General features: G+C 39.7%; 2 protein-coding genes across 4 annotated transcripts in view; one reads left to right on the top strand and one right to left on the bottom strand.

Moving 5' to 3' along the window:
• The window catches only part of ERO1B (endoplasmic reticulum oxidoreductase 1 beta), a 47,915-nt gene extending 45,229 nt beyond the window's left edge, over window positions 1-2,686 (top strand). For both annotated transcript variants that reach the window (XM_019651814.1, XM_019651815.1), the window contains one exon: window positions 231-2,686. In XM_019651814.1, the coding sequence (XP_019507359.1) occupies window positions 231-291 (61 nt within the window). In that variant the 3' untranslated portion in view covers window positions 292-2,686. The remainder of the gene's footprint in view (window positions 1-230) is intronic.
• Window positions 2,687-4,913: 2,227 nt separating this feature from the next.
• Window positions 4,914-14,750, bottom strand: part of GPR137B (G protein-coupled receptor 137B) — a 32,052-nt gene continuing 22,215 nt past the window's right edge. For both annotated transcript variants that reach the window (XM_019651816.1, XM_019651817.1), the window contains exons 6-7: window positions 11,582-11,706; window positions 4,914-10,152 (exon numbers count right to left, since the gene is read on the bottom strand). In XM_019651816.1, the coding sequence (XP_019507361.1) occupies window positions 10,041-10,152; window positions 11,582-11,706 (237 nt within the window). In that variant the 3' untranslated portion in view covers window positions 4,914-10,040. The remainder of the gene's footprint in view (window positions 10,153-11,581; window positions 11,707-14,750) is intronic.

The following is a 14,750-nucleotide window of genomic DNA, read 5'->3' as shown; positions in this document are numbered from 1 at the left end:
CAACTGACTTCCTTTGCCGCTTGTAAACCAAGACTAAAGAACCATAACTATGTGTTTTATTAATCTTTAATAAGTAATTACAGCATACTTATTTAAAAATAGAAGCTTTGGTATTCAGTGTTGTATATTTTGGATTTTGCTTTCATATTATAGCCCATATAACAATGTCCGTCATTTGAAATATGTACATATCATATTAGCTGGACTAATATGCTTTTTTTCTCCTACAGGCTTTCTACAAGTATAAGAGAATTACAGAATTTTAAAGTCTTATTACAACACAGTAGGTAATAAAGGCTTTTATATGTCTAATTAGAGACATAAAGTGACTGTGTGAAGACTTTTACTCTTGGACATTCAGCAAAAGGAGACTAATCATCAAAGACTTTGAGAATTCTGAACTCTGAAAGAGAAAGTTCAAATGTTCACTTGAATATTTATGATTCGTAATAGACTATCAATTAGAGGTATTTATAAATGAAGTATATACTTTTAAAACATATGTTATACTAATTCTGTTTAATTTCATGTTTTCATCTATTGAATATTTTGCTCTTCTGTTCAGAATTGCTTTTGTTCTTATTCTGCTGTATTTCCAGTTGTCAAACTGAAATGACAATGTCTCCATCCTAATAACACTGTTAACAGTCTGTTATGGAAAAGGAGAGCTAGGGAACTAATGTTGCTTAGGGCTGGTCTCAATGATAACGATTTATCAATGATGTTTAAATGTGTGTCTCACCTTGCCTAGCTCTGTGTCACCTTCTACAATATGGAAGTGTCAGCATGATGAAAGCCCTTTCAGTGTATAGTTCTAGAAGTTACTTAAGAATCCCCAGGACTTCAACTTCAGTTTCACTGGCTTTGAGTTAAATTTGTAGTTGCTGTTTTTGCTGTTTTGTTTTGGTCTAAAGTACCTGCGTTGGTCAAGGTGAATAAGGACTGTCCCCTATGCCACCAGCCAGATTTCCTGTGTGTAGTGGGCTGGCTCAGGAGGACTCCTTACTTAGAACTTAGAAATCAGTTTTTTTTAAATTTTGCGTTTCTTTGTTCCTACTCCAGTTTTAGAAATTTTCATTTACTCTAAAAAAAACCAAAAAACAAAAAAAGCATAAATATTTAAGTTTCCATCTTGATTAAATTTGAATGGGATTTTATGAATTTATAATGCCAATTTAAAACATTATATGCACAGAATTTACTATTTTAAATTAGAATAAGCATTTTTAAAGGATTTTATTTTAGAATACAATCTATGCAATCTTCTCAATCTGATTTGCTTTCATAGGATATTTAAGCAGGTAGATTAGTTCAAGCCTCTTTTAAGCTTCCCGTCTCTCTGCCTTTTCATTTTAGTTCAGTGTATATAAATGGTACTTCATGTGACTTGTACCAATAGATGACTCAGTCCTAAACAGTCATTTTCTAAACCTGGATTTAAATATCTTTAATAGTTAAAATAGTATTCTTAAAAAAGGTGTTAGTAGATACAATGTGGTTCATTTGGAAGATTGCATCTGTGTGGAAGTCATTTTTCCTTAGATTCTTCAGTCTCCTACGAAATAAACAAGTGCTCTTAAACCCGTATCTTCTCCTGCCAAAGTCAGAAATGTGCTCATTGATGACTTAGTGATGTATTTTAATTGTATTTAGTTGGCTCACCCCTCTTTTAAAAATATTTAGTCACCCTAGGAGGCAGGGCTATGGTAGGAGAGAGTAAGGTCTCACTAATTTCTTACCATTTCTAACCTTTATAGATCCAGGGTTTTGGTGGGGGGAGTGGTAAGTCGAATGAAACAGGTTGGCTTGATTAGAGCCGCCTCCTCGTTTTCATGTTTATTGTATGGTGGGAGAGGGCGACCTTACGGTAAACTTGTCTAAAAAGTGAATATCTAAGTAATCTTGCTGGTAAATTAATAAGAATTATTCTTAGTGTTCATTCAAAGTTTAAGAAAATGTGAGTTTTGCACTTGTCTATTTTTACTATAAGTTGAAACATCTTTTTGGTAGTGTTACTTCAGTGTTCCATTATTAAAGATAAAGGCTATTATTAAAACTCTGTTTATTGCAGAAAATCCTTGGCCATTTCCATTTATTGCTTTTTTTCTTTACAGTGATTTGAAGTTTAGGAAAAATTGTATGTTAGAGTGAGTGCTAGGAAATTAAAAGGTCTAATTAGGGTTAAAAGTTCTTTTCAAAGTTTTAACAAATTTTTTCACTACCAAGAAAATAAATGAAGTATTCTTAAGCTGAAATTTGGTTATATTACCATAAATTAGATTGTGGGGGGCAGCCTCCATTTTTGTGTATGTGTGTATTTCTTAAATGATTGTTAAGCTGTAGGAATCTTTGTTTTGTGGGCCTGGTGATGTTTTTTGGTCCTTGTTATATAAGCTGTTTTTCCAATTCACATAGTTTTTGTTGTGTAGTGATACTAAAGTACTGGTTGCTTTGTAAAAATGCTTGGCTGGTAATACCTCTCGGCATTTTGTCTTATCTCATCACCTAATTTAAAAATCCAGCACTTGATAATCCAGCACTGACAGAAATGATTGTACCAGCTGATGAAGTAATGAAGAGGAGGAAAAGATCCCTTCCTTCAATGGCATGAGTTTGTTTTGGTTTTTTCTTAAGTGGCATCTATGTAAGTTAGAAAAACTATATATTAAAGTTGGTAAAATGTGAATATTTCTCCTGTGTTGATTCTTAGATTATGAGGAAGATCGGACAGAATAATAGTTTTCAGTTTTGAAATTTGATACGTCAAATGTTTTGATGTTTTCACATTGTGAATTACTACTTGTAATCCCTGTGTACATATGAAATTCTGTGCCACATTTTCCGGCTTTCCCTAGGTGCCACTGTATCTAAGAAAGGACAGCTCTTTTGATCTTCAACAGCCTGCCTTCTCCTGGCAACTTGGGAACAGTTCACAGTAAACGTCTCAGCAGTTTGAAATTGAAGTACCTGCAGAAACCATAGCTACTCACCAAAATACACAGACTGGGTGCATGGCATCATGGAAATTATTTGATAAAACAATACAGACACACAAATTTGTGTGTGCTCTATTTTAGTAATATCTACAGGTAAACCTTGGATTTTGAACAGAATTGCAAATAATGTGATGTACCCACCATGTAGTAGGAAATGTGAATTAAAGTAAATGTTCCTGCCATCTTTCTTTCTTGTTTCTTTTCCTGCCTTTTAAATATTTCCCTTTTTGAGATGAGGATTGGATTATAATTGGTGGAGAAGGGAGAACATCTGTGAGTTGTTCCTTCTTATCGTCGTAATAGCCAGCATGGCAGCGACTGGGTTACAGGCTGTGCACGGATTGTTTCATCTTCACAGCAGCCCAGTAGCAGGCACATTCACTCAACTTATACATTAGAAAACTGAGGATGACAGGCTGAGTCACTTGTCCATAGTCACCCTCTAGGTTGTGGGACTAGAATTTGAAACCAGAAAGTCTGACTCCAGGGCGTCCTCTCTGAATGTGCTGTGTCTGTGTGATTTTGTAAGACGGCTTAGTGCCATTCCACTCAAAATCGGGGACCTTTAGCACCTTTTGAATTGTATTGAGTCACAAGGCTTTTTAAATATACTTATTTTAATTGTTTGAATACGTAATACATTCACATGGTTCAAAAACCGAAAAGTATAAGCTGTACAATGAGATGTCTTTTTTCTGTCCTTGGCCCAACTTCCCCTCCTGCACACCCTCCCCCACAAATAACCTGTTATTGGTTTTTTGTTTCCATCCGTAACTTTTTTAGGCATGTACAAGCAATTAAAAATGTAAACTCTTTTTCTCATTTTTACACAGTGGCATCATATACATACTGTTTGCTTTTTTGACTTAATTTTTCTTGACAATCTTCCCATATCACTAGATAGCTTACTTGTTTTTTTTGTGTGTGTTTTTTTAACTACTTGGGATTCCATTATATGAATGTACAGTCATTTAACCGATTCCCTATTGGGTATTTGGATCGTTTTCAGACCTTGTATATGTTATTTCATACATATATAAATATGTACTTGTAGAATAAATTCCCCAAAATGAAATTTTTCAGTGAAAGAACATATGCATTTGTAATTTTGAAAGAAATTAGAATACTGGCCTCCATAGGGGGTGGTTAACAATTCATATAACCCACCTGCAATTTAGGCAGTGCCCACTTACCCACAACCTTACAACACAGATGTTGTTAAAAACTTGGATTTTTGCCATTGTGATAGATGCAAAATTACATATCAGTGTTTTAGTTTGTAGTTTTCTCATTACAAGTAAGGTGACTATCATGTTTAAGAGACATTTGGATTACCTTTTATGTTCACATCTTTTGCCATTTTTATCTTTTTATGACTTTATAAGAGTGCTTTATTGGTGAGGAATATTAATCCTTTCACTGTAATGAGCTGTAAATTTTTTTCAATGTGTTGTCTGTCTTGACTTTGCTTATGATGGTTTTGCCATGCAAATTTTCATTTTTATGCAGTTCATCAATTTTTTTAGTGGTTTCTGGACCGCAAGTCAGAATGCCTTCTTCATTCCACAGCAATAATTCACCTGTATTTTCTTCTGGAATTTTTATGGCTTAATTTTTTTAATCTAAATTTTTATTCCTTTGGAGTGTATCCTGGCATGAGGTGTAAGTTATGGATCCAACCTAATTTTTCCCCAGATGATTGCCCAGTTATTCTAATATCATTTATTGAACTGTTCATCTTTTCCTTACTAGTGCGGGATGTTACGTTTATCATACCTAAAATTCCCTCAGAGCTTGGCTCTCTGTTTCACTGGTCTATGTACTCATGTATCAGGACCACACTGTTTTAATTACTCAGGGTCTGTGTTTTCATATTTGGTGCACTGGGCCTGTCTCATTCTCATCTTTCTTTTTTCCTTTTTTTTTTTTTTAACAATTCTCTTTAGCTGTTGTTGTATATTCCATATGAGCTTAAAAAAAAATCCTTTAACATAATGGATCCTGCTAAAACTCTACCCGACTCAGTGTCTTCTCTCAAGGATTGTACTTTTCACCATTTAATGTGTCACTGGTCTTTTAATCTGATACTTCCCTGATACAGACCTACTTTTTACTGCCTGTTGTGATAATTATTTCTGTATTCTATTTGCCAGTGCTAAACAGGTGAGGGCAAACAGAGGCAGGATGTGTAGTGCCTGGGTGGGCAGAATTTTATCTCACAGCTTCCATTTTAAGACTTAGCCTCTAAGAATAATTTGAGAACTATATAGAGAATCCATATTTTTTTTATTCCATCATGAATTCTTTGTCCAAAAGCTGGATTTCTGTCAAAGATTCATAAAAAAAATAGGGGCCCTGAAATTAGTATGCAACCTATAAAGTCAATATGCGGTGGATAAAAGTGCCACAAGTCACCTTAAAAGCGAGGTCTACCCAAAGAGCAGGGTCTGACGGCTCATTCCGTTCCAGGCTTGGAGATGCAGCATGAACAGACAGACAAGGATCCCGGCCAGCGTGGAATTGACGAATTCCATAACCTGACTAGGTTACAGCTCATTTACAGTGAGAATGCACTGAGAGAGAGAGAGTCTATCAGTTGAAGAGGAAAAGCTAAGATAGAAACCTATCTAGCTGAGAAGGTGCCCGCAAGGTGAATCTGTGTCTGCCTGACAGTGCCAGCAAGTTGTCACAGATTGATTAAAATTAATTAAAATCGTCCCCCTAACACCCTTTGGTCAAAGCAGAGTGAGCATTCGCCATGTAGTATTCTGATACAATTTAACTTTCCATGTGGATTTCTTCAGACTATACCAGTGACACAAATCGCGTGGCCCTGGTAAAGCACTGCTTGTTTATGCCAAATGTACCCTTTGATGCCTCAGTTACTGCCTTCCAGGACTTGGAACTGCAAGGAGACTGGAGGGGCTGTTGTAGGTTAACAATGTTCATGAGAAACAGATTCAGAGTCAAGAAAAGGACCTAGTGACCGGGCAGTAGAGGAGGAGGGGTTGTGTGGCTCCTGTAGGCTAAAGAGAAGCCAGTCACAGAGCTCGCTGAGGGGAGCTGGCATCTGAGCTCGAGTTCTGACCAGGCTAAAGCTCAGAGGCAGGTCTTCTAGAGACAGTCTAATATGCTGAGTGGCAGGGCAGGCCAGGCAGCTTTGGGGCTCAAGAAGGAATGCTGGCAAAAAGGTATAGTCAATTTCTGGGGAGATACAGGATGGGTCCCTGCCACAGGTCAAGGAACGGAGGTAAGGAATCCACCTTTGTAGGGACCAGGTAGGAACCACTAGGTGCTGTTGAGTCACTGGATTTGGTCTGAGGCCTGAGCCCGGACTTGACAAACCTGGGCAGCAAGTCTCAGAACCTCACACAGAATGAACCCACCCTCAGTGCCCGGGCCCAGAGGAGCTGGGCGACAGGGATGGGGAATCAGCAGATTGAAGTTGGAGGCACAAGGACATCACTAGCAGACTTCAAGGTATTGGTGACCCTTTGGTGCAGGGGCTCCTCAGAGACCCTGCTACGGGCAAGCGTAGGGTGAAGGGGAGGGCGCTGCTGCATTTGTGGACTGGGAGGGCCCCAAAGACACCAAGTCCCGAGCCTGTATCTGTCATATAACAGGAACTCGGCACACACTGGCTGGTTCCCACTCCCTTAGCCTCTCTGTCCCTTTCCTCACTTTAATCAGTTCATTTCTAGTCTTTGATGAGAATTCCATTATTTTAGCCTGATTCTTTCCAACAGCTCCTCCCTCTGGACCATGAGAAGTCTTAAGTAGCATTATGCAGTTCGAAATGTTTTTAATTAAAATTCTCACATGGGATAAAAAATGGAAATGCATATTAGCTATGTCTTTAATCAGACCTAGTCTGATACTTTACCATGTGGTAATCTAAAGGGAAAAAGTATTTTTTTAACCGAGTTTCTTTAGTTGGAAATCTTTACAAAGTTTCAAATATTGGTTGTCGGAAAAGTCAATGACGCATTTTTGCAACAAAAACAGAAAAAAATACGTCATGACTTTTCCGACAACCCAATATTTAGATCCACTGAGTTCTAATGTAAGTTCACCTTTATTGCTAAAAACTAAAAGCAATATTCTAGTAAGCACTATGTAACTATATAAATGGGAATTTTTCTCAAAGCACTTCTCATGCTCCGGGGTTTACTAATGCTTATTCCTTTGCTCTTAATAGGGGTTAAGTGAGCAAGGCCACCAAAAAGCAGTTCTTCAGATTTTGGTAAAAAGAGGAAACCTGGGGCTGCACCAGTGACTGTGCCCGATCTACACAGCCAGATGTGGTGCCTGCACAGTTACTAACGCCACGCCTGATCTACTCAAGTAAGAATGGACAGAACTGTGGCTGATACGTACACTGCGAGAATCAGAGCTGCTCACAGTGTGTGTAGTACGCTCCAGACGCCTTAATCATTGGCTCAATTAAATGGGCTAATTGTAAAAAGGAAAAAGAGCCAATGAAAGATGGCTACACAAACCCACTGGATTTCTGAGGTGCCCACTTCGGCAGTTAATTGTCTCTGTGCATTTCCGGTAGATGCCGGAAGCCTTTCAGTGCTGAGTCACACTTACATGGAGGTAAACAACTTCCAGGGCTATTGACTATTCCCCATCAAGTTTTAACATTAATTTCATTATGCTTCCTTAAAACAAGAGGACATCTGGGAACTTTAGAACCAGTAATCACCATTCCTTGATTTCTCTTAGCCTTTAATATTTCACATAAAAGTCGCATGGTTAGTGTACTTAGCAGCACAGGTAAATGGAGAAGCTAAAGGAAATTTGCATTTTCCTTTCCATCCATACTGGCAACATTTCACAGGGTATATACATGATTGTTTACTACAGACAAAGATAGTTTGATACATAGTTCTTAATAGTCTAGATGTGTTTGTGCTTTAGCATTACTTTTTAAAAAGGGGATGAAGAGAAAAACAGGCACTTAGAACATTTTTATCCTTCCCAATAAGAAATAGTTCAAATAAATACTAGCAGCTTTATCATAAAAATAGATTACAGCTTTTACTAGTTAATGCTGGGTATTTCAATTTTCCTGCCAGTAATAACAATAATAATAAAAGTGTTTATACATCATAGGATACGTATAATAATTGCATGGTTTTAGTGATATTTTTATCACCGTATTTAAAAATATATCTACCCTGGAATGAGCTAATACTGAAGAATGCAGTACTTTCTGAAAGCCTGATGTGAAGGAGTTTTAAGCATATGTTGAGTATGCCTTTAAAGTCTCCTAAGTATTCGTAACAAAAAAAACTGTGACAAGTGAGTGACAAGTCAGGGTGTTCCTAGAGCTGTTTAGATTAACACTTAAAATATCTTAAGGCAACCTGAAAAATCAGTGCAAATTTTGCTTCAGTGTAGAATTTCCCCTGAAAGTAACTATTTTAAGTGATACGTGACCCAAATTCCTCCACACTGAAAGGCGAGAATGTTACGTGCGATGATGCAGAGTGAAAATGAAAACCCCAGTCATGACCACGCAGAACCTGACAGCCCCATTTTAAATACCATCAAGATAAGAGAAGTAGACTTGATCTCTATGAAATCAGCACCCAGAGATAAATGATCCCTAAAGACCAAAGCGGGAAATCTCATCTGAGAGGGACTTCGTCATGTAGGTACAACTTCCTGATAGAAGTTCCTCCCACCTGCCCTCACTGTCCCAAGCCATGAGACTCCCGGCAGAGCCGAGGACTTTCTCTCTGCAAACAGTACTTGCTCTGGTACCTTACCGCTGTTTCATAGAAAATCAGAGTACTGAACCTCTTTAGAGGGCCAGTCTCCTGTTACAGGCAGTGTTACAATTGCAGAATATATTATATATACTGTTTACATATCTCTTGGAGGTGTCAGAACGGCACTTGTGTCGGGGGAACTAGTATTTCATGACAAGTGTTTCGCTTAAATGAAAGACGGCTTATAAGCGGTTGTCTGGAACCTGCCCGTTTACGTGACTAAGAGAAATCATGCTAGAGAATATGGCAGTGCTTTTCCCATTTTAAACACGCAGCTCCTAGTGGGCTGCTTTCAGAACTATTTTAAAATAAAGGGCATTGTTTTAAATATGTTTGGGAATTAAAGGGAAACTGTTAGGATTCCATACAGTCTCTTAGCTCCAGGGCCAGGCGTATTTATTCTTAATCCCCTTTCGAGAACGCCGCCTTTGTTCCTTGCATGTAGTGAACAGTCAGTGAGTTGGGAAAGTGCTGTCTGGCCGAAGTCCTGAGATGTAATGGGTATTAGACTTCATTGCTGAAAAACTGTGCAAAATCTCGAAAGATAGCAGAGGAGTTTTAAGAATGTAAGTTCAATCAACAACTCTCAACATTTTTAACCTTATCATTGGAGTGTATACATTAGCACCCTTTTGAAAAGGAGTACCAAACTTAGCAAAACTGAGAAGATTCTTGGAGGGATCGACTCTCTGGGCCTTAATGAACTTGAAGGAGCCGGTTACCTCGTATGTGATCTGTTGACATTCTACCTTTCAACACTGGAGCTGTATTTGGAGTCTACCAGCACGGAGCTCAGAATCTGAGTGACCTGAAGAGGTAAGGATTTGAGGAATACTTTAGTCCAAAAGCCTTGAAAAACCTTCAGACCATATACTGTATACTTTTAAAGTGAATTATGCATAAAAGTCTGTGCAAACTAGAACACATATTGCAATAACATTCTCAACCCCTAGTATATTTTAGCATTATTATTTAAGTTATATAAAATACATCTTTATAAAAGTACAGAACTTCTTAAAGTTTAAATTATACCCACTGAGATAGGCATCCAGGCTCCCGTTTTAGTACTAAAATAAGTTTTTATCAATCTAAGTTATTATTGCTTAGTCCTATTGGAGCCATTAGAAATGGCTGTAACAAATAAAAATCAAGTCCACTTTTGTCAGGGAAAGTGCCCTAAAAGTTCAGCTGTCATTAAGTTAGTCTTTCTGAAACTTTTAGAAGCTTCCAACTGAGGCGTCTTCCACAAAACTCTTAACTGGTGCTACCCAAGGCTTGGTTTGTCAGGATCCAAAACTGAGTCTGGTGGCAAAGTTCCCGGTTGTGCCAGGAAGCTGTTAGTTTGTTGTCCCCAGTCACAGTAGTCCGGAGTGAAACTGAAAAAGAAAAAGACATTTCAGTGACTTGAAACATTGTGATCACTATGGATGACATGTTGACTTTGGGTAGATACACTGTAGCCAATTCCAAGGTTTCTTAAAGTAGCTTCTTGAAGTCCATTTTCCCACAAGACAGTGCTGTGTCGTGGCTAGAAACCCACTCACAAAAGTGTACTGAACCCTGCAGTGCCCAGAAGTACAGCATTACTAGAACCCGAAACCAATCACTGTGTATAACAAAATGTTTTAGCAACTAATTGTATCTGAATCCCAACATCGAGTATCATTCACTTACCTGTGTGTCTTAGGGCAGATAGCTTTGGTGCAATCTTATCATATGTAGAGCATGGGAGTCGTACTGCTAACTACCTGGTGGGGCTTTTGTGAGTTAGTACCTGTAAAATGCTTAGAATGGGATCTTAATGTATAGGCAGCAATCAATGTACGATTACTGCTGTTATGTTCTCCTGTCTATGCAGTGGGCAGGGTCTTCTTCCACACGGGACTCCCTCAGCTCTGTCACTCCGGCAGGTGAGGGGTTAGGGCGCATACATAGAGGGTCACACACGGCTAGTAGGACATGCAGTGGGGTAACTGGACAAGAGAACAGTTTTTAGGGAAGAGGGTTAGGACAACTTCTGGCGTCCGGAAGCCATTGTTTATTGGCTCGCTTCCGTATGCTCTGCGCTCCCTACGTCTGCGGCTTGATGGGTTGGTCTACTTTCTTTTTTCCAAGTACCATCTTTTATCCCATGGGACCAGGACCTCTCTGCTCCTCGATCCACTTAGAAAACCATGTGTTCTCCCAGCTTTTCCTCAGTGTCCCCCATCGCTAAAACATGGGCTGGGCTCTCTTCAGAGCTACTTGAAGGTTTTCTAAGGACTTTAACATCTTTTTTCATTTCCTCTCAACGGGTGTGGGGGGGCAGAAAGTTTATAGTAAAATGTTAATGACAGGTCTCTGAATACACAAAGGATTGCAGACAATAAGCTTTCACCTCTCAGAAACACGCCCTGAAGCTCCTTTAACAGTAACAGTGCAGGGTCCTGGGACAGAGCAGAGAAGAAAGGGGCCCGGCCAAGCACCAGGTCAGCCCACTTTACTCCTGTCACCCCTGCTGGCCTTGAAGTCAGGTTGAAGGAGGGGACATGGAGGTTACCGGGCAGGCAGTGGCGCGTGGCCAAACAAAGAGGCGGGGAATCCTGCAGCCACCGCCCTTCTGTTTCCTACCTCGCCTGGCAGAGGCCAGAAGCGAGTAACCCCAGGAGGGCTCTCCGCTCTGGCTGCAGTCAGTGTCACACACCCAGCTCCAGCGTTTCTATGCTCCAGCTCGTCTATGAAGCCATCTTCTTTTGGTTGGAATCCCTCTCACTGGGGCAGCCCTCACCCTCCAGCCAGGCCTGTCTAACCGAACCAGGGGCTCACCTTCCCTGAAGTCCCTGAGGGGCAATGTTCCAGGCAAGGTCATCGTCGCTGTCGTATCTTCGAGGGTTGTCAAAGAAGTAGGACCTGGGACTGAATCCATGGCTGGGGACCATTCCAGGGCTGGTCTGGAAAGACAGTTACTGGTTCAGACACTGCCTCACACTCGACAAAGGACAAACAAAACAAAGCTGTTCCCCTCTTAGTGGAGAGGCTGTGCCTGTTCAGCTGGAGAGCTCATTTCAACTTCTTTTATACTTAAGAGATACTAACTTTTATCAGTATAGACAAAATCTTTCCGAGTTCTGCTTGTAACAATGAATTATCAGTTTTAATCCCTTATCAAAAAACCAGGGCCGGCCGAGTGGCTCAGTTGGTTAAGAGCTCACTCAAGAGTGCGAGCTCTGAGCAACAGCGGTTTGATTCCCGGCCCAAGCTGAGCAGCCACTGAGCTGCCAAGAGGTGACAGGATGGCTCAGCTAAAAAAAACAAACAAAAAACCAAAAAACACCCAAATTAGCCAAATCAGATGGTCCCACATTGGCTAGAAACCTATATAACAATGTGGGGATGCACAGCAATTTAAAATGATGAAATAATTTTGAGTTTATTATCCAGTTTCCATACCCTGCCTCTATGATCTGTTCCCCCTGTATTTGTCCCCAACCTGAGTTTACCTCTCAAAAAATTTCAAATAACTGGTTTCAAGTGAGCAGACCAGAATGATATGACATAACAAACCAAAGCTGGCATAAAATCCAGCATTTGTCTACATCCTATATATGTCATTAGCGGTCTATTTAAAGGTTAACCAACAGTATGAAACAAAGCTGTTGTTACACGGTGGCTAATTATATGTGAATTCCTGCTTTCCAAAGACTAATCTCACCAAGGATAGGAAGCAAAGGGGAACTTATACAAGGTGGGATGCCTTAAAATTTACCATTTGTAGCTCACGAACGTCTATACAAAACAGTGAGGTTGGACCTTACCTGTTGTATAGGATCTTACCTATACAGCAAGCAACTCAAAATGGATCAAAGACCTAAACGTAAGAGTAAAAACTGTAAAACTCTTAGAAGAAAATACAGGGGCAAATTTTCATGACCTAGGATTTGGCAAAGAATTCTTAGATAAGATACCAAAAGCATGAGTAACTGAAGAAAAAACATAAACTGGACTTCGTTAAAATTAAAAACTTTTTTGCTTCAAAGTACATCATCAAGAAATTTAAAAAACAACCCATAAAATAGGAGAAAATATTTGCAAAACTTATCTGACAAGGGACTTCCATCTAAAATATATAAAGAACTCTTACAACTCAATAATAAGACACTCAATATAAAAATGGGCACGGGATCTGAAGAGACATTTCTCCCAAGAGGACATACACACGGCCAACAGACATGAAAAGATGCTCAACATCACTGATGATCAGAGAAGTGCAAGTCAAAACCACAATGAGATGTCACCTCACACCTGAGAATGACTATCATCAATAAATCAACAAACAAGTGTTGGCAAAGATGTGGAGAAAAGGGAACACTTGTGCACTGTTGGTGGGAATGTAATTTGGTACAGTCACTATGGAAAACAGTATGGAGGTATCTCAAAAAATTAAGAACAGAACTACCTTAGGACCCAGCAATTCCACTTCTGGGTAACTATCCAAAGAAATCCAAAACACTAATGGAAAAGATATATGCACCCCTATGTTTACTGCAGCGCAATTCACAATAGCCAAGATATAGAAGCAACCTAAGTGTCCATTGGTAGCTGACTGGATAAAAATGTGGTATAGTGTATATATGCAATGGAATATTACTCAGCCATAAATAATGAAAACTTGCCATTTGCGACAACACGAATGGACCTAAGGGGTATTATGCCAAGTGAAATAAGTCAGACAGAAAAATATAAACACTGGGTGATCTCACTTATATGTGGAATCTGAAAACAAACAAACAAATAGAAAACCCTGGAGCTCCTAGATACAGAGAGCAGAGTGGTGGTTACCTGGCGCGTTGGGGGAGGGGAGGGGCATGAAATGGGTGAAGGAGTCAAAAGGTGCAAACTTCCAGTTATAAAATGAGTAAGTCCTGAGGATGTGATTCTATAGCATGGTGACTACAGTTATTAATAATGTATATTTGAAAGTAGTTAGGAGAGTGGATCTTGAAAGTTCTCATCATAAGAAAAACAAATTTGTAACTGTGGTGATGGACGTTAAGTGGATTTGCTGTGCTGCTCAATTTGCAATATACACAAATATTGAATCATTACGTTATATACCTGGAAGTAATAAAATGTTGTCAGTTATACCTCAATAAAAAAAAAGAAGAAATTTATCAGTGTAAAGGGCCTGAGACCAAAAACACTGAGAAGGGCTGCTCTAGACATATTCAAACATAATCACCATATGACACAGAGTTCATTAAGGGTGACATGTTTCCTGGATAATGAGATCTGAGAGTACAGATTAGACCAGGGGTCGGCAAACTGCAGCTTGCGAGCCACATGCAGCTCTTTGGGTACATTCCGTCTCCTGGAAGAGCCAATCCTGTCCCTCACAACAATTTAAAAATTTTTGAGAGCCATAAAACAAATGACATCACCATTATGTGAATAATATCCTTTAAAAAGTTTATAAATGAAACTATGATAGTTTTCATTTTCAATTTTACTTCAGAGCTACATGTATGTACCTAAAGAGCCGCATGTGGCTCGCAGGCCACAGTTTGCTGACCCCTGGCGGCTCTTCCATCTCAAAAGTTTGCCGACCCCTGGACTAGACTATCAGTATCACTCTGTAGATTCAGTTAATAAAACAGAACTTTGAACGATATCACGCTGTGCTCTCTCCTGAGAATGCCTGGGCTTTAGGGAGTAGGGCCCGTAAGCCTCTGAAACACGAGGTGATGAAGGCCAGGAAGTGCCGAGAAGACCCATGGATGGCCTAGGTGGAGCCTCAGTGGCGCTGGGATTTTGCTTAGGAGACTCCTCACTGTCCCCAAGTCAAACAAAGTTCCCAGAAAACCTCAGCACTTTCTTCAGAGAAGGAAGGAAAACAAGGAACCAGACTCACGGCCTAGAACCCGCTGCCGCCTTTCCCGTGTTTCTGGGCCAGTGCTGAGAAGGTCAGGGTCTGACTCTACAGATGTCTCCAGGTGTT

The sequence above is a fragment of the Hipposideros armiger genome, unplaced genomic scaffold (assembly GCF_001890085.2).
Source record: "Hipposideros armiger isolate ML-2016 unplaced genomic scaffold, ASM189008v1 scaffold_167, whole genome shotgun sequence".
Lineage (NCBI taxonomy): Eukaryota > Metazoa > Chordata > Mammalia > Chiroptera > Hipposideridae > Hipposideros > Hipposideros armiger.
The sequence above is the reverse complement of the archived record's forward strand: the minus strand, read 5'-3'. Positions and strand labels throughout refer to the sequence as shown.